The 22,020-nt window shown below is 39.6% G+C and overlaps 1 protein-coding gene across 4 annotated transcripts in view; it reads right to left on the bottom strand.

Annotated features, from left to right (window-relative positions):
• The window catches only part of SENP6 (SUMO specific peptidase 6), a 164,577-nt gene that overhangs the window by 138,906 nt on the left and 3,651 nt on the right, over positions 1-22,020 (bottom strand). For all 4 annotated transcript variants that reach the window (XM_077812718.1, XM_077812712.1, XM_077812714.1 and 1 more), the window contains exon 2: positions 1,152-1,245. In XM_077812718.1, the coding sequence (XP_077668844.1) occupies positions 1,152-1,245 (94 nt within the window). The remainder of the gene's footprint in view (positions 1-1,151; positions 1,246-22,020) is intronic.

Here is a 22,020-nt window from a genome sequence, read left to right as displayed (position 1 = left end):
TAGCACAATCTCCATCAAAAGGTTCCATGAAAATTACCCTTCTCCAAAATGACTCATCTCCTTTCGGCCTCAATGGGACTGAGAAAGGTTGCCTTTCCAAAAATGGCCACTTCCTCCAATTACCACTCCTCAGAGTGTTCCTCCCCTCATATAGCATAGAGGATTATCAGCTTGCTGAGGGCAGCTTCCCTTCACTCCCTTTGGGAGCAATAGGAAGAGTGCCCAGTTTGAAAGAGGTGATCTTCATGAGTTTCTCTAGAGCAGAAGATTTTAATTTTTAAAATTCCAAGAAAGGACCATTAGTCCTAAATATTTCTTTTTAAAAAGCTATGCTATCCACCAGATACACTCAACCGCAATTTAAAAGTCATACTATGTATCTTCAAATAATTAGAAATATCATGAGATCATTCTCTCTGATTTCTCATTTACTGTTTACGTGTGAACTTTGTACTAATTTTTGGAAACCAAAAAATTTCCCAGACAGAAAGCTACATTAAGTTTGAGAAAACATATCAGTAATTTAGGGTAAAATATGTGAGAAAGATGGGATAATTATTTAAAAAAAAAACCAAAAAACGTATTACAAACCAAACATGCAAGGTATGGAAGTGCACAATTAGGGAACAAAGAACATGTGATTAATGTGAGAATCCAGTTTTTGTTTTTTTTAAACCAGTTTAGTCTAACCTGAGACTACAAACACTAAAATGCTTTAATCATACTGATATGGTTATTGCAGAAAGGCACTGTAGGGCAGAGTTGGATTGTTTGGGTATCCTAGCTGTATATGCCTTTCCCTTAACATGTTTGGATTTCATTTAAATTTAACCTTTAACTCTGAATTTCCTGAATTTGTATTGTTTGTTTTGGGGATAATTACAACATCTCTGCCAACTGTTTTACCTAAATTACTGCTTTATATCTTAACTCCATTTGAATGCATGTTTTTGTCTGGGAATAATTAACAATGGCAAGTTCTTTCAAAATAGATTTTTCTTAAATTAGTATTAAATTACTGAAGAGAAAGTTAAGGATCTAATTTTCTACACACACACTATTATATACTACAGTTTATTAATTATTTACAAAAAATTAGGTTTCTATAATTAAGCACTTATGTTCAATAACCTAGAAAAAAATATCCTTACTCTTTCTCTGCATCTCCTTCACTTTCTTCTACGTGATCAAAGCTCCAATTATTTTTATAACCTCCATCTCTCTTCGACTGTGATCTATTCAAAGCTGAAATGAGAACAAGTTAAGATAAGTTTTGATTTCAAGCCAGGTCACTAATCAATTCAAAACTAGAAGGGTAAAATAACTCAATCCCAGATATTTAGTTGATATAACCATTCAAGTACCATTTGACAAAATAAGGTTAGTGACTGAAGCACAGACTTATTTTTAGAATGTGCACAGCTATATAGTAACATCTTTCAGCATGTTGATTAATACTGGAACAGGAGATTCAAAGTGAAAAAGCATTGTGTTTCTGTAAGTAGCTGCACACATCTGACACCACACATTATCATTAAAAGGTTGCTAACTGAGGAGGAAAAAAAAAAACTGCATACCATTAACTAGACTAATCAGCCATTTGGTTGACAACATTCACACTTTCAAAGTTTCTTCCTTGTATACACATTGTATACCAGTCTCTCTGCATTTTCACTCTTAATCAGTCTAAACCTCAACCATGCACAAATACACTCCATTTATTTTTCCAGTTAAACTTTTCAAATCAACCATTGCTTTATTTAAATAATCTGGTAGGTAAAACCTTCTAGATGCAAATGGTCAAACTGTATATAGTCCTAGCTAGGCCTAGTAGCTGATAACCTCTAATGAGAATGAAGCCTTAACTCTCCTGAGGAACTAGAACCAGGATATAATTTAAGTGTATACTGCAAAACCAAGCTTTCTACAATATAGGTAGAAACCTATTGCATTCTGAAATGAACCTACATTTTTAGATCCTCTCATTATAAGGGGAGCACAATCTCAGAGTTTCAGAAGAGTCGTCACCTCTGGACATTTTTCACCCAAATATTCTACTGACCAAGCACGAATGCCATGACAGCAAGCAAGGCAATTTCACATAAAGACAACACTGATATAAAAAGCAGGTTGAACTAAATGCTCTCTGATTGGCATGCAAGAGCAAACTGCAGGCTGGAGGGGCATTCAACTGAATAGGTGAATCAGTTTTCCCATCACAACCCTCTCAGTGAAGCCCCCGAGAAAGTAGCATCAATGCCCCACAGAGACTGTAATGCAATGACTGTTATTCGTATTCAAGTAGGACTATGACTGGAAATCAGTTTCCACATGTAGGGCTTAGGAGACGTGCCAGGGCAAGCTGGTGTCTAATGTTCCCCCCCGACTGTTGGACAAGGGTGGCATGACAACATGCTCATTTTGCTTCCTCCGTAATGGAGTGCCAACCTCGTCTGTCATGGTCCATATCCTCCCACTTCATTAAGTCCAGCCCAGCAGATTGTACGAGCTGCTTGAGGCAATCCTTGTAGCGGAGTTAGGCAGTAGGAAAGCTGGCCGTCCCATTGTCAAATTCGCTATACAGAACCCCTCAGGCAGTCGATTGTTATCCATACATATAACATGGCCAGTCCAGATCATTTGCCTCCGTGCTAGCATCGCTTCCATGCTTAGCATAGCTGCCAGCTGTAGTACTTCACTGTTGGTGATTTTGTCAGATGCGATTTCCATCTTGCTGCATAGGTGGCATTGTTGCAGAGAGTTAAGTTTTTGAATAAGATGATAAAGGGCACAGGTCTCTAATGACTATAAAAGACAAGGAAGCACAACAGCTCTGTAAACTTAGCATTTTATGGACACTTTGCCCCCTCCTCCCCATCTTGTCCATAGCCTTTTTGTAGACAGCCGAAAGCAAAGGCAGCTGACTAACCATACTGAAAGTTCTTTTTCTATTTTGAGGTCACCAGTAACTGTGCTACCTAGACAGCTGAAGGACTTGATATTGTTTAATTGGCAGCTGTTCAATTTTATTTCTGGCGGTGATGGAAGTGGTCTGAAGATGGTTGGTACAGGGACTTCTTTTCTTCACATTAGTACAGAGGCCAATACATAGATAAAGCATGGGCAAAGAAATTCAGCAAAATGTTGCAGATCATTCTCAGAAAGGGCAACAAATGTTGAGTTGTCGGCATACAATAGGTCCTTTACTTCACTTTGCTGGGATTTGCTTTTGGCCTTGAATCGGCAGAGGTTTAGAAGTCTACCATCAAATCGTGTGGTTAGAGCGACACCTGCAGTGGTAGTACAGGTGGTAACTTCTAGCACTCCAGACAAGAACCAAGTAAATAGCAAGCATACAGCCCTGTTTAACCCCAGGGGTACAGGAAAGGGACAGGTGAGTTGGTACCAACTGGCACATGGGCCTGCATGTTGTCATGCACGCCTTACTATGGTCAACAAAGGCAACTAGAGGGGCATTTGTTGTTCAGCAGCTTTCTCCTGTAACTGGCAGAAGGTAAATATTTCAGCAGTGCTATGTGATGAATGAAAACGATACTGGGATTCAGGAAATACATCATCTGCAATAACCTGAAGCCTTTTCAGCAACAACTCACCAAGGGTCTTACCAGCAATAGAAAGGAGCGAAATGCCATGATAATTGCCACAGTCATGTCTGTCCCCTTTGCACTTGTAGATTGTAATGATTTTGGCATCTTCGAAATCCTGGGATAAAATAATCTCATTTTCCCGGCAGAAAGTAAATAGGTCTAGCAAAGCTTTGTTGAGTGTAGAATCAAAGTGTTTCAACACTTTATCTGGGATTTTGTCATGTAATTTGTGTGGGAATAATTAAATTTCAGTATCTATACTGTAGCTTTAAGATCGTAGCTACAGTACACAGCATTTTAAGAATTCTGGACGTGTGCCAATAAATTTGGCTTTAAAAATGTTTAATAGAAAATGGCTACAATGCAAACTAATTCTTTTAAAAATTGACAACTTTAGAAGCAAGCTTTTAACTAGACAATATTTAGTTTTGAAAAAATTATGATACTGAAATTAGGGGAGCAACATTTTAGTTAGTTTTTAAATGTATGTTTTTATTGCATTATCTTTTAAATGAGCACTCTATTATACACAAACGTACACCAAAGCGGTCATAATTTTTTAAAAGTATGCATACAATTTTAATTGTGTGTAAATATATCTTAGCCAATTAATAGAGCTGTGATTATAGAAAGAAAAAGTCTGAAAAAAATGTTAGTGGAAAGAATATAAAGACAATTTTGGAAGGACCAGATTAGTACCTACCGATGTAAGGATGTTAGAACGTAAGTCATTCCCCTGGGAAGAATTTCTATCATGCAAGAATGTTTTGCAGTATCTCCCAGAATCGACAGGAAAAGTCCAGATTGCCTCTCCTTTGAAAGGAGAACAGGGGTCCCAATTCAGAGTATTTAAGAACATGCCTAATCTTAAGCATTAGCAGCCCCACTTCAGTCAGAGGTGGCAAATGCCAGATTCAGCAAAGTGCTGGAGTCTAACAGAAGCTAATTTACATCAAGCATAGGTTGAGACTCAAGAAGGTAAATGGTATATTGTGCCAGATTTGTTTCCATGTTTAATCCCCAGGGTCAACAAGTGAGTTCTACTGTGGAGCCTTTCCTGAATCTCAAGCACTCATTTTCTGAGGTAGTTCACACCCAGATGAGGGCCCATCATGAAGTATCATATGTGGGAAGGGGACAGGGGATCTTCTCAGACTTCAGAAACTTACAACTCAAGAGATGCTTCTGGAGTTGGATAGTTTTCCTCTAGAAAATCCTAGTCATGGTCCTCTAGCTCTCAGGAAAGACAGCAATAGCCCCCTTCCTCATATGTAATCTCTACAGTGGAGCCTGGAGAAACAGCAGCTTCAACAAGAACGCCTGCTAAGACAAAGGAGTTTGAAGATTCTCTCACCAGGTCCTCATTGAAATGAGGGAGTGACTTAGGCTAGGTCTACAATCACAAGTGTTACAGCGGCACAACTGCAGCTACACCTCCAATGCAGATACTTGCTACAGCAACGAAATGGGTTTTTCTATCCCTGTACTAAATCCACCCCCCAAGAGACGGTGGCTAGGTCAACGTAGTGGTGTCTATACCAGGGCTTATGCCATCTAAAGTGTCTTTCAGGGGTGAGAGTTTCACACCCCCCTGCAACTCAGCTAGGTTGACCTAAATTTTAGGTGTTGATGAGGTCTTATTCTTTTGGCTAAAGCCTTTGTAACTATTTTGTCTCCGTGCTCAAAGAGATCACCAACATATTTGGAAGGATATGAGCTGTTAGCCTACAATTTCAACTTTCTTTGACTGGACCTTTTCAGGACATGTCTTTGGAAGTTTTGAATGCACAGCAAATCATAGTCAGGTGAAATACCAGTCCTGAAAAAAAAATAAGAAAACTACAGAAAGTCTACTTTAAACTAGGTTATTTTGTTTTGATTTTGTTTGGCTATATATGTGAATGCATGTGCGCTCAACATGGCTTCCCAGGTGAGCACAAAAACAACAAATAAAACAAAAACCTTGCAGAGCTGAAGAGGTGTATAATTCTTCCTCAACTGTTTGAGGGTTTAAGGTGGAGTGGGAATTCCCCATGAGGAAGTACTTGTACTTAAGACCTAAAAGCTCTTCACTACTCTGTGTAAGATTAAGCCTGTTGCAGTCTCCTTAGTAAACACCACATTTATACCAACTGAGGGAGAACTCCAGCCAAACACAGATAGGAGAATAAAATCATCACTCAGACTAAACTTGGATACAGCAACCTCAGCCTTGACATTACTGGCTGAAGTCTCTTACTCTGAGAACCTTAGATCAGAATAAGTTATCTCCATCAAAGCCCCAGCTTTAGGCACTATTCATTTTCAAGAATCTAGAGGGGAGACTCTCATGAGTTTTAAGATTTTATGCTGCCTTTTAAGAGCTGATTGCAAACAATATCATTCACCAACATGAGAATATGGGGGTGGCCCTGTGAGGTGGAAAGAGCATTACCAGGGAGATTAAAAGGACAGTCAACAGACATGTATCCTGCATGTCTCACTAAGGAAAATCATAGCCACTTTATGATGTCCTATAGGACACAAGGAGACCAGAAGGAGAGAAGAAAAAGGTCTCTCTCAAGGAAAGGGATCTGAATCAATTCAATCCCTGCTACTTTATCTGAGCTAAGCAGAGGCTCACCACATAGAACAAGGAGTAAGCCAGAGCCACTGGAGACAAATGACTGCTTGGTATCAAAGTTTGCAGGAACAGAGGACTTCGAGTTAAAACAGCCAGCAGGAAGGGCAGATTGAAGCCTTCTCAACCATCCCGTCACAGGCCTTACCCATGTGCTGGCAGTGAGCATGTATTTCTTCCTCCAGGTTGCTACCGGTGAGGGAGGCAGGGGACCTTGCCTTCCCCCAAGATTCAGAAGGCTTCCATGAACTGTTCCTGCTTGCTCTGGAAGCCATGAAAATAGGGATTTCCATGTCTACGGGGGAGTTATGGATGTTGGAGGAAAAGAAAAACAAAACAAAAAAACCCACGTAACTTCTCTCCAGTTCTATGACACTGATTCTAGACTAGTCTCGGTGAAGGGAGATTCCATGCAGCTTGCACCTTGTCCACACATCAGTTGGGAGCCAGGTTTCACAGCAGTCTGCTCAACTCTTGGCATGGACCTTGCCCACGTTAGTGGGGAGACAACTTCCTGCAGCCTGTCATTTCTGAGGGAGTGGCTGTCCTTCAAACCCTCTTCAGAAAGCCACAATACTTTCTAGTTTAGCAATTTTGAGAAAAACCTTAAAGCCAATGAAGAAACAGACCTTCAGTTAAAAATCCTGGGAAAATTCTGCTACCAAGGGTAACATGAAGTCTGTCACATGTGCCACTTGGAGACAGAATTCTGGAGAGTTCTTCCTGAGGAGCAGTCTTAAACCCAAGCTGAAAGCAAAGACCTGGTCTGCACCCAGTTGCCATGCAATCCGGGAATTCCCCACTGTGAAGACTGACATGGAGTGGATTGAAATCTGGAGGAGTTTAAAAAAAAAAAAACCAACACCACAACTCTACATCATATTTAAAGGGTGGAGTGGGGAGGGGAGAGAAGAGCAGTACCATCTAGTGCCCAGTCTATAATAATCTGAACAAACTACTAACGGAACAGATTTGAGAACTCATTTAAAGATTCAAGATTACAAAAAGGACTTAATAACCAATGGAAAACGGCAATGCTGCTGAGAATATATATTTAACAAAAACTACATTTAGTGCCATTTAAGATTGCAGCAGGACACACCCCATTCACCCAAAAATATTAGAAGTAGGGAAATAAGAACTAAGGGGAAAGACCTTCTACCTTCAAATTGCCTACAACTGTTGATAGCATATTCTCCAATGCTTCATTAAGACTTTCAACATCCATCTCTAGATGGATGCCCAACACTTCAAATTTTCACTCTAAAATAAAACTTTCACAGTAACCTCATATGCTTTTATATCAATTATATCCAAAGATCAATGCATCTGATTGTCACATATTTCATGCATTTGGCAGGTTCTGCCTTAACACTGATTTATCAGTTGGGGAATGGATTCCTTTTTGGGTACTTGTTGGAGACAGAAGTGAAAGCCCAATGGAGCACGAACTTTTTCAACTTCAACATTGGAGACAACATGATGGTGGAAAAGAACAAGTCTTTCCCTTTAACTTCTTATTTCTTCGGTTTTAATGTTTTGGGTAGAGGGAATGCAGTCTTCCACGATCTCACCTGATAGTCAACACAGTTTAGTTCTCCAATTTACTACCTGGAAAGCGATGCAAGGATTTTGAGCGAACAATACTTGACATGAGAGTATCCTGTTAATTAAATGTAGGCTCTAGCATGCATTTTATCAGTTTATGTAAACGTTTCCAATATTTTCTACTACATCAGTCTCTATGCTTTGTTAAATAAACATTTTATTGCACAATAATACACAACAATTGAATATGTTTAAGTGGACCAGTTGTCTGATATGGAAGCAGGAAGCTGGGGTGAATGGTTTCTTTGGAAGCAGCGAATCTGTGAATACCACAAGTTCCTAGTGGACCAGGGGCGCGATACTCCAAGGAGATGCTCAGAGGGCTTGAGGGTTTGGACTGTGCCAGTCGCTAACCTGTAGAATGACTGAGAGACCTAGGGGGAGTGCTTGTGGTGGCCATGGCCAGTAATGTTTGGAGACTGTCCCGCAGCAGGCACAGATAAGACTTCCTCACACTAAGGGCAGGTGGTAGTTAGGTGCCTCAAAACTCTGGGTACCCCTGGGAAGCATCACAACAATGTCTGGTAGGATTACCCAACCTGCCTAACTCCTGTTTTCAAATGGGAGTGTGGTACTTTAAAATCCCACTACATTTAAAAACCCAGACCACAGTGACCAAAAGTGTATATATAGGTGAGTAAGTTCACTAACTACATTTAATACTTCCTTTGTTTACTAAACCAGTTAGACTTTATGTAACCAGCACATTTAAGGCAGCTTTACTTCACGAATAATTTTACTGCAGACCCCAATCCTAAGTGACTCATGAATATTTCCATGAGCACAACAAATCAGGCATGCTGTTAATAGTGTATAATATCCCACATATAAGTATATGGATGACCACCAGGTGATTTCTAAAAATACTGATTAATCCAAATACATGCATTCAAATATTTATAATTTCTAAGTACATTTTCCCTTAGTCTCCTGTTTTATAAGGTGTCACTCTTCTAGTCAGGGATAGAAATAATATTGTTAGGAGCTGGGTGCAACCTCATTATGGGTGAATTAAATCTCATTTACATTTATTTGTGTGAATACACCCTTCAATTAACCTAAGTGTAAAAAATAATCTATCACAAGCCTTCACCTAAGACTAGAGGGTTATGTGACCCCACCCAGGAGTTTGGAGTGTGTCGGCAGAGGGCTTTTTCTGAGTATTGTTTTGGATAAGGGGTCTCTGTCTAGAACACAGAACTAGAGCGCACCAGAGACTACCTGAAAAAATCCAAGCAGAAGTCTAAGCACAGTGTCAAACTGAGAGAAGCCTAAAACGAGGGGGGGGGGGAGGAGGCGCGCAGGGGGGCGAGTTTGGCCGGTTTTTAAAAAAACACTTCCTTTTGCTTTTGTTTCCTCCCTGCATTCAGAGAAGTAGAACTTTGTACGTTGCTTGTAAATAAACATGATTGCATCACAGAAAGCACCACACTCCATCAATTTCTACTCCCAACTAGAACAATTTACAGTACCCAAACTTTGACTAGCCATACGGGTCAAAAAGGGACAACATTATGTTGCTTACGTGCCAACCGCACACTGTCAATAGTAAATAATAAGTGAACAGTTTGAAAACCACCCACTGGCTGAAATCCTTTCATAACTACTCTTCAAAATTTAAATATTTTTTTTAAATCCGGATCCAGAAAAAAAAGTTACATTTGCATGTCTAGTGATCTGGCACTATGCAATTCCCTGTTCCTATAAGACCATTATCATTTGTCTGGTATGCTTAAGCAGTCCAAGCAGAAAGAAAGTTTATGGGTTTCATAGGAGAACCTGTGGATTTTCCTCCTCTTCTCTTACAATTTATTCTCAAAATGGAAGCGTGTGAAAATGGTGTAGAGAAGCAGCTAAAAAGTAATTTTAAACAAGATGCTCTGTGACCACCAACTTTAGTATAGATTTTGGGAGCAACAATCAGCAGGTGACGTTAATCATATCAGGTCTCAAATTATGAGAACCACAGGAACTGTAAAAGTTTGAGACACAAAGCAAATGCTGCCTTTGAAACAGGAGGAGATGTACAGTGAATTTTTGCATCTGAATTGCAGACTGCTGATTGCAGACCCACTTATGAACTGCAGGAACCATCACAGCCGTCATCAAAAGAGCCAAGCTTGTGCAATTACATACACGGTAACAGCAATAATCAAACTGCACATCTATTTTTAGAAACTGTAGAAAGGCAGTTAGGTACAAAATACGAGTTAAGAACCTAGCTTAAGTAGCTGCAAAAGTAGCAACTGAAAGTGCACCATAGTTTCCAAGCTATTGTATTGAACTCTGGGAATGTCAGGTTGAAGTAAACAGAGCACCACAACTACACTTAGGAAAAAAAATGTATGTAAGAAAAATTTATAGTATTTTACACATAAGCAACTTTCATGCAAGCTTTGTTTGCAAAGTGCTTTTGGGAAGGTGTTATCCCTTTAACATAAGGAAACTCAAGATACATAGCAGTTAAGTAGCTTCCTCAAGAAAGTCAGTAACATACACAGGAACACAACCGGGAGAATTAAATTCTATTAATTAAAAGAGAAACAAAATACCTCTTCATGTTGTCTACTGTTGGATGTTTAAGTGTGCAGAAGCAGTCAGAAGGGGGGGGAAAAAGGCATGCAGAAATTTTGCTAGATGGAAAATAAGGCATATTCCAAAAGAAAAACTTTGAGGGGTGGAAGGGAGAGAGGAGGGTGAAGAGAAGATACTTACAGAACACTGTTGACTAGATCCTATATGGAAAGACAACTTTGCTGCTTTACAGATGTGTGTTATGGAAACATCACAGAGGAGGTATCTTCACTGCAGAATTAACCCGGGCGACCAGAACCTAAATCTGAGCACCTACGTTAGCCCAGACATACTGCAAAACCATACCCAAGTTACTGTGTCCTTACTGGTGCTTCACTCACCCATGTGTTGATACGACTTCCAGGTATATATTCCATGCTTCTTTGTGCTGCAGTATGCTGAGGAGCTCTATGGATTTTTTTTTCCTCAGTGAGCTGTGGGAGGACACTGGAGGATTGTCAGCATTTGAGTGACAGCCTGTGTCACCACTGCAAAGTCGGTGGGTTAGCAGCCCAAATTAAAGCCTCTCTTGGGTTTTAGCTTATACCTCAGGACAGGACACCCTGAGTTAAGAGCCCCAATTAAGAGAAGTGGAGAAGTGTCTGGGGAAAAATCTGAGTAAGCACTTTAGTGAAGCCACACCCTAAGACAGTCTTAATTTCTGGCTAAGAAGTCAAAGCAATAAGAAATGCAACCAATTTAGAAAACATCCTCTTGGTTAAAGCATCACCCAGCAAAGTATTGGCAAAAGAAACTAGAAACATGGAGCTTCTAAGTGCTTTTAGTCAGCTTTAAGTTCAAGAAACTTTTAACATACAACATACAGATAAGTGCTTCATTAGTTTGAACACACAAGCATGGAGAAAACATTGGTAGGATGATAACCTTAATAAGCTTCTCTCCCCCATAATCCTAAATAGGAATTTTGGGTGAAGTCCACAGTACTACCTTATTTGGGTAAGAACTGGAACAAGGTAGACCAATATTAGGGCAAGAAGCTCACAGAAACTCAGTGTTATAACCACATTAATCCCCTAAATCACAGGGGGCTTTGTATTGTGTCAAACCCCACATGAACCTGATGACCCGAGGCTTCAGAGACATTGACCTACTTGTGCCTAACCCATGATAAGACAAAAGAGCTGCCAAGAGTGTTTTAATTTGCTAGTATTTTTCATTTAGATTTTCTTTTTAAAAAATATAAAATAGCAACTTTGACATCCCTGGAAAAGTTCAAAACAACTTTTAAAGAAGCAAAAGACAGCAGTTTTTTCAAAAAAACAAAAAAGGGCAGGTAACACCTTCAAATCAACTCCAGCCACATTATACACCAACCCCAGCCCTCTTTTCCCTTCCTTGCTCTCCCGAGTCCTTAGAGATGTGCTTTGTAGCAGAGCCTGAAGATTAAAACATGGCAGATTCAGAAAAGCAGAGAAAGTAGTCAAACAGGCAAAATAGAGGGGTGGTCCAAATGGGCCTGTCTGCATCATGCACCAAATTTATCCTCCTATATTATTGCAAATGCTTCTGGTAGATGACATTTAGAAAGCTAAGACAACTCAAGCTTCCTAGAACTCTCTATCCAGTTGAGAGCCAAGCAATCAGGGAAAGCGGATCCTACCGCAGGACGCTGTGGGGTTGAAAGAGGTAGTTTTAAACAGGATGCCAAATAACTGTATTTTAAACATTACTAAAAATATGTATGATGTAGAGAAGCAAGAAATGGTAGGCCAACTCTCATGAATTCCTTCTCTTTCTGCCAACTTAGGTGTGTGGCTCCCAATGTTCAGTCACAGGGGTATTTTTACATAACTTCAGAGATACCATGATCAAAACCAAGCAAAATAATCATTATTAATCATGGTATCTTTTATTATTAACAAAAAGAAAATATGAAACAAAATATCACAAATTAATTCTAGAAATATCCTAGCTGAAGTTAACTTTATAATTCCTCTAAAAACTTGATTGAGGAAAGACAAAACCACACATAGTTGGAAATGTTTTCAACTTTTCTTGGTTCTCCAATTCTTAAAATGACAAATGCTTCTTTTGAAATGTGTACTTGCAAATATTTTGTATCTAAATGAAAGCCCTAGTACAAGCTACACCATTGACTTGGCAGAATGAGGAATAATTAGGCCTGGTCTACACAACAAAGCTACGTTGAGGCAAGTTGCCTTGTAATGGCTCTGGCTGAACGCTCCAGGTCTAGACATGGCCAGCAGGAGACAGGCAGGCGGGCGATGTCTGCTGCAGGCAGCCCAGGGTGCACTGCAGCCTGGAGCATGCTCATTCCCCTCTGCCCTCCAGAAATGACACATAGCTGGGGGGGGGGGGGGGAGGGGAACGACACACATGCCCCCTGCCCATTTCTCCAGATGCCTCTGGCACAGATGCCCAGAAGCGAGGAGGGAGCACTCTCAGTGTATTCGTGAAGCACAGGGAGGGAGAAAGCAGCAGGCTGCTAGCTGGACAGATACCAGCTGAGCTCCTCCTCCACCAAAAGGGAAAGCACCAGCAGGGCTCCATGGTGCCATCTCCTCCTCAGGTGGCCCTGACTCCACCCTTGCTGGGACCAAAGAGTGAGCCAATCGGTGTGGCAATCTTTGAATTTTTTTTAAGCACAGAGCTGGGCCACAGCTGTGTGCTAACTAGGCTGCAAGCGGCCTGCAGGTTGAAAACCACTGCCATACAGTCATAAAAGTTTGGACAGTAAGGGCTTGGAAGTCTATTCCTAATAGCAAAGTGTCCCTCAACTGCCTCCAGAGAGACCTGAACATCATCTGTTACCAAGATGTGATGAAAGAGAGCCCACAGTGCTTGCCTCTGCTGGAATTTCAGTGACAAGTTGGTTGTTTCATTTAGAAATATGCCACAGAAATTATAAATACAGTTGCAGCAATGAGCCCCAGCATGGTTGCTCCTGCTCTTGCATATCTTTTCTGCCTGACCCTGCCTTAGAGCAGGATATTTATGTTTTGCTAAATTAACCCTACACCGGGTAAGACAGATAGACACAGCATTTAGAACTACCATATTAACAACAGAAATATCAGTAGTTATGAATCTTGAAACACCTTTTACAAGCCAAACAACTTTGTGTCACTAGAGATCATCCCTCCCCCCCCCAAATACTCCTGGTACCGTGTTCAAAAGCTGTATTTCACTCCTCCCTCCCCCCACCGCCCCAGTACTGGCATGTCACTAGTTACTGCTGGGCGGTTTAATTATAAGACACCAACATTCATCATTTTACCATAAAATGCACTAACTCAATTTTCGTGTATAGTTAATTCAACGTAACAATGAAATACTCTTATATGTCATAGGGACAGTCACCAGAGTACCATTTTTGACATCTTATCTAGAACAAAAAATTGCTTCAACCAACAATTGATTTCATCAATACACTAAATTTTCTTTTAACTTACAAACAGTCATGCTCCAAAAATCTCCTAAAAAAAGAGTTACTTATTCTCAGACCCTCCTTCTATAGCAATCCACTACCCACTAACCATTCTATATTCTGTTTTGTATTAGGCTCTAGCTCTGAGAGGGTGGATCCTGCTATCTGGCACTTCCCCCCAATGCCATGTAGGCAGACTGAACAATACAAAAAACATTTACGCCACAGGCATTGGTGTAGCAAGGTAAATATATCTCCTTCCACAGCAGAGACTTATATTGCTGAATCTGTTGCAGAGAACATTTACCAAACCTCACTAGTTTGCTGTTAAATTAAATCCAGGTGCTGGGATATCAACAAAAATGTAGAACACTATATCTTACCATAAAGGGGGGGCGGGGGGGAGAGGGTGGCAAATTAAATATATAGCGAGCTGTTACTTTCTATACCCTACTATAAAAATGGGAAGAAAACAATTGTGGATAAAGGAATAATCAATCAATCAATCAATCACTCTCTCACATGCTGGCTTCTGACTTGTCACAGGCAAGTAAGTTTGTCCTATTTACCCACAGGGCACACAAACCATAACAAATAATTGGTTTATTATTAAACAAAATACGTCCAGATAAAATTAAAACAGCAAGAGAGATCACTAAAGGCCTTCCTGCTCCTATTCAGGCAGCTTCATATCTAGACAATTCAGTACATTCCCTGGTTTGACTATAAGGCAGAAACCAGTCAAAAAAGAGAAACTGAAATGAACAAAACAAAAATCACACAAAACAGACCAAATTAATTCTAAAATAGTAATTATCACTCTCAAGGATCTGGGAGATATACAAGGTGTGGAGAGAAAGGTTTTAAAATCTCCGTCTAAATGTTTGAAATCAGCCTTTACAGTATCCTAGAAGCATTAATGTTCATTAGCTCAGCAACAGTCACCAAGGGTATGTCTACACTGCATTTAAAAACCCCACAGCTGGCCTGTGCCAGCTGACTTAGGCTAAGGGCTGTTTAATTGTGGTTTAACTTTAGACATTCAGGCTCGGGCTGCAGCATGAGCTCTGGGACCCTTTCACTCTGTGCCCAACCATAAACACGGCAATTTTCTGTGAGCCCAAGCCAGCTGGCAAGGGCCAGCTGCAGGTTTTTAATTGCAGTGTAGATATACCCTTAGATACAGTTGGAGGCTTAGATGCAGTTGGCTTTAGAGAGAAAAAAAGTTTGAGTGAATGGTTTAAATTCCTCCTCCCCCCTTCCCCTCCTTTTTTGCAGTGGTTGGAGTTTCTAGCAATTCCCTCCTAAATCACTTTGTCTTAATTTCTTTATCCCAAAAGTTTTAAGGCCTATACTTAGACTGAACTCTGTAGGTATTTATGTTCTGTCTGGCCCAGTACAGTCTACACAAGTCAAAGACAACCACCACCTCTTCTGGGGAATATCAACAACAAAAAATCTGAAGTAGAAACAGGATGTGGATTTTTCAATAATGTCCTGAACCCGTAAAAGTTTCAGTGCCCCGTGTAGAATAACCAAATGTTGTGAAAATGTAGTCAATTTTACAAATTTGCAAAGGGGACAGATTTTAAAGCTGAAATCTAACAAATCAGATTTACCAGTTGGATAAGTGTTATAGCCAATATCAGAATGGAATTTACTAGGATAACCCCTTTTATTGAGTCCATGAAACATTAGCTTACTAATTCAACACTAGATTATTTTCAGGTCAACTTTTAACTTAAACAATATTCTTTTTAAATCAGGACACTTGATTATTCTTAACCAATCAACAATTTATTAATTCACCCAGAATCACAGCAATATACAATCAGTTTATCAATCCAGTGTAGACAGAACCAACCATCTAGTTATTTATTGGACACATCAATAGATAGTCTTGCAAGCAACTGTCAAAGACTAGGGTAGTAGTTACACCAAAGGATCAATGTAAATCTTCTAGATTTCTTATTAGATTTATTTATGATATCTCTGTCCCAGTCTTTCTTCAAGGAGTAAGGATGTATTTGTAGTTTATACATTTAAGAATGGTGGTCCCTGCTACTGGAATGGACTGGTCCGTAAAAGACAAGTTTAGAATATACTATTAATAAATTACTTCAGTTTTTCCTTACATTAACGTACACATCACGTTGTCTGAACTAATCAAAAATAATGTGAGGGTGTTTGTTTTACATTTTCCCTTATTCACATTCAACAAAAATATATTGCTTTTAAAAATTATAAAACACAATGCTGACTTATCACAAACAACTATGGTATAAAAATAATTATTTTATTTAGATAGTGCTGGATTCAAAAAAGTAGCAAAGGTAGTCAAACAATTTTTGCAGGGCACGTGAAGGGGTTTGGCCATTGTATGAAAGAATTCAACAAATGTAATAAAGACATTTCCATACACAAAATAAAACACATATAAATGGAAAAAAAAGTCCAATTTTTAAAAGGGAAGGTGATAAACATGGGTCTAAACACGGTCATTATTAAACTGTTGCTTTTTTTAGAAAGAGCTTTGAAGAGAAAAAACAAGATGTCTTTTAGTGTAAGGTAATTAATTTCACATTTTAGGACCTACCACAAAAAAGCATGATCATCTGTTGACTTCAGGTATAACAGCTGAAACTTTGAACAGCAGGTATTGTGTGAGAGTATAGACACTGATCAACTAATATAGAAAGAGGTCACATATGTAGCAAGAGCCAACACTGTTGACAGCTATAACGCCTCTTTCTAGCAATCCATGATGTGTTCCACACTTATGTGTGAAACAAGAGGAAACAATATATTCAGAATATTTCAGCTGGCTGACTACAATGTTATCTGATGTCTTTATATTCAGAACACTTGCAAAATGTTCATGTTGTTTCATCCTTATCAGACTATGCACTAGTCTGTTAAAATATTTGGCACATCATGCTAACAGGTGTAAGAATGTCACTGAAATACTGTTAAATAAGGTGGGGGAGGGAGGTTGCTACCTAGAAACAGTTGGATTTCAGAACCATCCCTCCCTCTAGAAAAGCTAGTGTGTAATTGCCAACACCAAGCATTCAAAAATCTTAAGTTAAGACCCCCCACCACCAAAAAAATCATGAGATAGCCACTCCTGCATCCATAGGACAGCATATTCTGCTACTGGGGAACAGGACTAGCCACTCCATAGTTAAGGCTCAATTTTCAACACCTTCCAGAGCTTCCTAAAAAGAAACCCTGGCAATGTCTTCTGGGGCCCTCTTCACCCATCCATACATGGGGATACATAGTGTGTTGTGGTTTCAGTCAATCAGGATCCATTTCCTTACAATCCATTAGCCCTCTTTACAAAAAAGACCTTTGGGTTCAGAAATCCCACTTGGAACACAATGTGTTCAAAGGGATTGTGGACACGCTCCCAGAATCCTGTACCTCACAAGCAACAAAACTAGGGCTGTCAAGCAATTGAAACAATTAATTACGATTAATCGCATGATTAAACAATAATAGAATATCATTTATTTAAATATTTTGGGATGATATCTACATTTTAAAATATATTGATTAAAATTACAACAGAATATAAAGTATACAATAATCAAAAATAAATATAAAGTGAGCACAAGTATTTGCACTGTTAATAATAAATAGTATTTTTCAGTTCACCTAATACAAGTACTGTAGTGCAATCTCTTTATCATGAAAGTTGAACTTACAAATGTAGAATTATGTACAAAAAACTGCACTCAAAAGTAAAACCAATGTAAAATTTTAGAGCCTACAAATCCACTGAGTCCTAATTCTTGTTCAGCCAGTAGCTCAGACAAACAAGTTTGTTTACATTTGCAGGAGATAATGCTGCCCGCTTCTTGTTTACAACGTCACCTGAAAGTGAGAACAGGCATTCCCAGCGCACTGTTGTAGCCAGTGTCGCAAGATATTTACGTGCCAGATGCACTGAATATTCATATGTCCCTTCATCCTTCAACCACCATTCCAGGGGACATGCGTCCATGCTGATGACAGGTTCTGCTCGATAACAATCCAAAGCGGTACGGAACAATGCATGTTCATTTTCATCATCTTGAGTCAGATGCCACCAGCAGAAGGTTGATTTTCATTTTTGGTGGTTCGGGTTCTGTAGTTTTTGCAGCGGAGCGTTGCTCTTTTTAGACTTCTGAAAGCATGCTCCACAACTCGTCCCTCTCAGATTTTGGATGGTACTTCAGATTCTTAAACCTGGGGTCAAGTGCTGTAGCTATCTTTAGAAATCTCACATTGGTATCTTCTTTGCGTTTTGTGAAATCTGTAGTGAAAGTGTTCTTAAAATGAAGAAAATGTGCTGGGTCACCATCCGAGACTGCCATAACATGAAATATATAGCATAATGGGGGTAAAACAGAGCAAGGGACATTGAACTCCTTGGGGGAGAATTGTGTCACAAATTTAATTAACATTTTTTTTTAAATGAGCATCATCAGCATGGAAGCATGTCCTCTGGAATGATGGCCAAAGCACAGAGGCATATGAATGTTTAGCATATGTAGTACATAAATACCTTTAAATGCCAGCTACAAAAGTGCCATACAAAGGCCTGTTCTCACTTTCTGGTGACATTGTAAATAAGAAGAGGGCAGTATTATATCCTGTAAATGTTAACAAACTTGTTTGTCTTAGCGACTGGTTGAACAAGAAGTAGGACTGAATGGAATTGGAGGCTCTGAAGTTTTACATTGTTTTGGTTTTGAGTGAAGTTATGTAACGAAACAAAAGTGCACTTTACAAATGTAGAATTTTTTTTTACGACAACTACAGTACTCGTGTAAGGTGAATTGAAAAATACTATTTCTTGTTTCTCATTTACAGTGCAAAGTTTTATAATAAAAATATACACTTTGATTGCAATTTACAACACAGAATATATATGAAAATGTAGAAAAACATCCAAAATATTTAATACATTTTAATTGGTATTCTATTGTTTAACAGTGCAATTAAAACTGCAATTAATCATGATTAATTTTGAGTTAATCACGTGAGTTAATGGCGATTAATCGGTAGCCCTAAATAAAACCCTTTCTCCCCATGGAGATAATACGGAACAGAATTTTTCCTTAAAATTATTGAATTTTAGAGAATACCACCAATTATTGCATTGTCCATTATCGTGGAACAGCATCATCCACTCCATAGTTAAGGCTGAAGCTAGCTCCTTTTTAGATTTGATTTTAAACGCCTCCCATAGTACCCTAAAACAAACCCCATCACCCTGAAGTTTTGCATAATACATTTCATCCTGGGGAAGACTGGCAAATAAGACAGAGTTTGAAATATTAGCTGTTCACTTTTGTAAAGTCTGAAAATATTATCCAGATTTGTTTCTTACTGAGAAGTGGCTTTCAGGTTTGATGATGTTGATTTTGGGTTTTGTTTTTTTTAAACTGTATGAAAAGCAGTCTTTATTAATAGAAACTGACCCACTTCTTAAATGATTCCAGGAAACAGATGAAATGCACACACTGAAAAGGCAATCAGGGGAAAGTGCAGTGGATCAGAGGACCATGAAAAGAAAAGGACTGGCAAGCTGGGGCTTGAAAGGGGTAGAGGACCAGGAAGCACATGAAACTGTGGAAGGGAGCAAGGCTCCCGATTCTCAGAATGGGAGACTAATGCTGAGGGAGGCAAGAGGAGGGGACAGAACATTCATGGACATGAAGGGGATATGATAGAGCATTAATCCGAGTATAAAATAGGGCAGTGTGAAAGAGACATGGAAAGGGGTGCAGATGTGCATCTGAAAGTTGAGAAAACACAGGCCTTACCTAGATTTAAAAAAGCCTATTTCCCTACAATCCAAAATCAATTTAACCCCCACTAGTTACCCACATTTAAACTGCATATACACTAGGTTATAAGTAGCGTGACAAATGGAATTGGCTAACTTTGTTTAAAATAAAACCAAACCTTTATTTGCTTGCTTAGAAAAGGTCAGAGGGGGTCAAGGGAAGGCAGAGTACTTAAAATTCTCCATGTGCATAAAAGCTTCACTCTCTCCTCCTTCTTTCCACTTTATCCTACACTACTCACATATCCCACCCCAAATAAAACTCCCACTACCACCATCTCCCCTACCTCCAATGGTGAGAGTTTGAAAAAAAATCTAACCTCCCAGGGCAAAAAGGATACTTTCCCACACAAATATCATCAGCTTCTACAGAATCTAAATTTCTTTAAAAAAAAAAAAAAAAAAACCCACTATTCTACCATACTTGCTTTTGCAAAGAATTCTCCAAATGTGAACTGAGTATAAAGTGCTGTCTTCCAGAGTCCTCCCGCAGACAAGTCCAAAGCTTCTGCTGCTGCTAAGAGCCAGTGTTGTCATCCTTATCGTTAGTCAGAAATCTGTGGTGAGCATGATATTAATAGGAATCTATTTCATTCTGTGGCTGCTTAGGAAGCGCTCACCAGCTGAGAGATCATCTTTGGAAAAATTCCCATGAAGCAGCTCTAAAAAAGAAGCTTGGGAAGGGACAGGGACTCCCAGCACATTCTTGTAGTAGCCAGGAGACTGAGATAAAAGAAAAGTAAAAAAAAAAAAAGTCTACTAGTCAGACAGTGTGCATTTCAGAGTGCTTCAAATGTATCTGATACACGTTACCACAATACTGTGAAAGTTTCAAATTGAGACTGGAGGAGACATACAGCAGCACAAACATTCCCCTTGCAGCTAAATTAAATATGAGGGGCCAAATCATAACCATTGTTCCTACGTTTGCAGAAAAAATGAACAGTGGGAATTGCCCCATTTCTATTGTAGGGAGGAGGGACTGAGAATAATTTTCCCTACCCCAACTCCGAGTAAACCTTTCCACAACATCTCACCACATTATGGCTCGAGTAATGAATGGATACTGCTGGAGATTGACCACTTTCAGCTACAAATAACGAGTCTCCCAACCAGATGGGATTTTCCATGTAACACAATGATCTTGGCAAGATCTTGTGCAGCTTCCCCATGCAACTTCCAATCTCTCAGTAAAGGCAAGTGAGTTGGGACAGCCATCACCAGGGATCCCATGAAGCATAAGTTCCTGAGATAACTGCGCTGCCACTGGAAACAAAGAATTCACAGAGACACTGAGCCTCTGTGAATTTTTTGGTCCTCTGTAGACTAACTGGGATCATTCCCCCGCCCCCCTCCAGGCTTCTGAGTTAAGGAGAGTTTGAAGCTCAGTGCTCTTTTAAAACGTGAGCATATGGCAAGAACTCTGGCCTCTGTTCCTCCAGTGATAAACTGTAAGGCCTGATCTACACTGGGGGGGGAAATCGATCTAAGATACACAACTTCAGCTGTGAGAATAGCGTAGCTGAAGTCAACGTATCTTAGATCGACTTAGAATCACTTATTTTGCGTCCTCACACCACGGGATCGATGGCCACCGCTCCCCCATCGACTCTGCTTCCGCCTCTCACCCTGGTGGAGTTCCGGAGTCGACAGCAGAGCGACCAGGGATCGATTTATCTTGTCTACACTAGACGCGGTAAATCGATTCCCCGATAGATGGATCATGACCCAGCAATCCGGCGGGTAGTGTAGACGTGGCCTAAGGAAGTTACATAATTTGGAACTTAGATTTTCCTTGTCCTGTTGCAACATGTTATCATGGAAGTGACAATTTGGCCTAGAATTTTCAGTTAATGTGTTGAAAGCTTTCATTAGTCTGCATTCTGCACATACTAATGCTATTTAAAAAAACTGTTAATTCCATTTGCAAATTACCTTTAAAAGCATAAGCTTTATAGATTCCAAGGCCAGAAGGGACCATTGTGATCATCTAGTCTGTGTAACAAAGGCCACAGGACTTCCCTGAATTAATTGCTCTTTGAACTAGAATATCTTTTAGAAGAACATCCAATTTTGATTTAAAAATTTTCAGTGACGGAGACTCCACCACAATCCTTGGTAAGTTTTTCCAATGGTTAACCACCCTCGTTATTTCCTCACCTTATTTCCAATCTGAATTTGTCTACCTTCACTTCCACCCACTGAAATTTCTTATACCTTTGTCTGCTAGACTGAAGAGCACTCAACCAAATTTCTGTTCATGTAAGTAGTTATAAACTGTGATCAAGTCACCCCTTAACCTTCTCTTTGGGAGATAAATAGCGACTCAAGGAGCTCAATCACTATAAGGCATGTTTTCTAA

Source organism: Eretmochelys imbricata, chromosome 3, assembly GCF_965152235.1.
Source record: "Eretmochelys imbricata isolate rEreImb1 chromosome 3, rEreImb1.hap1, whole genome shotgun sequence".
In the NCBI taxonomy this organism is placed as follows: Eukaryota; Metazoa; Chordata; order Testudines; family Cheloniidae; genus Eretmochelys; species Eretmochelys imbricata.
The sequence above is the reverse complement of the archived record's forward strand: the minus strand, read 5'-3'. Positions and strand labels throughout refer to the sequence as shown.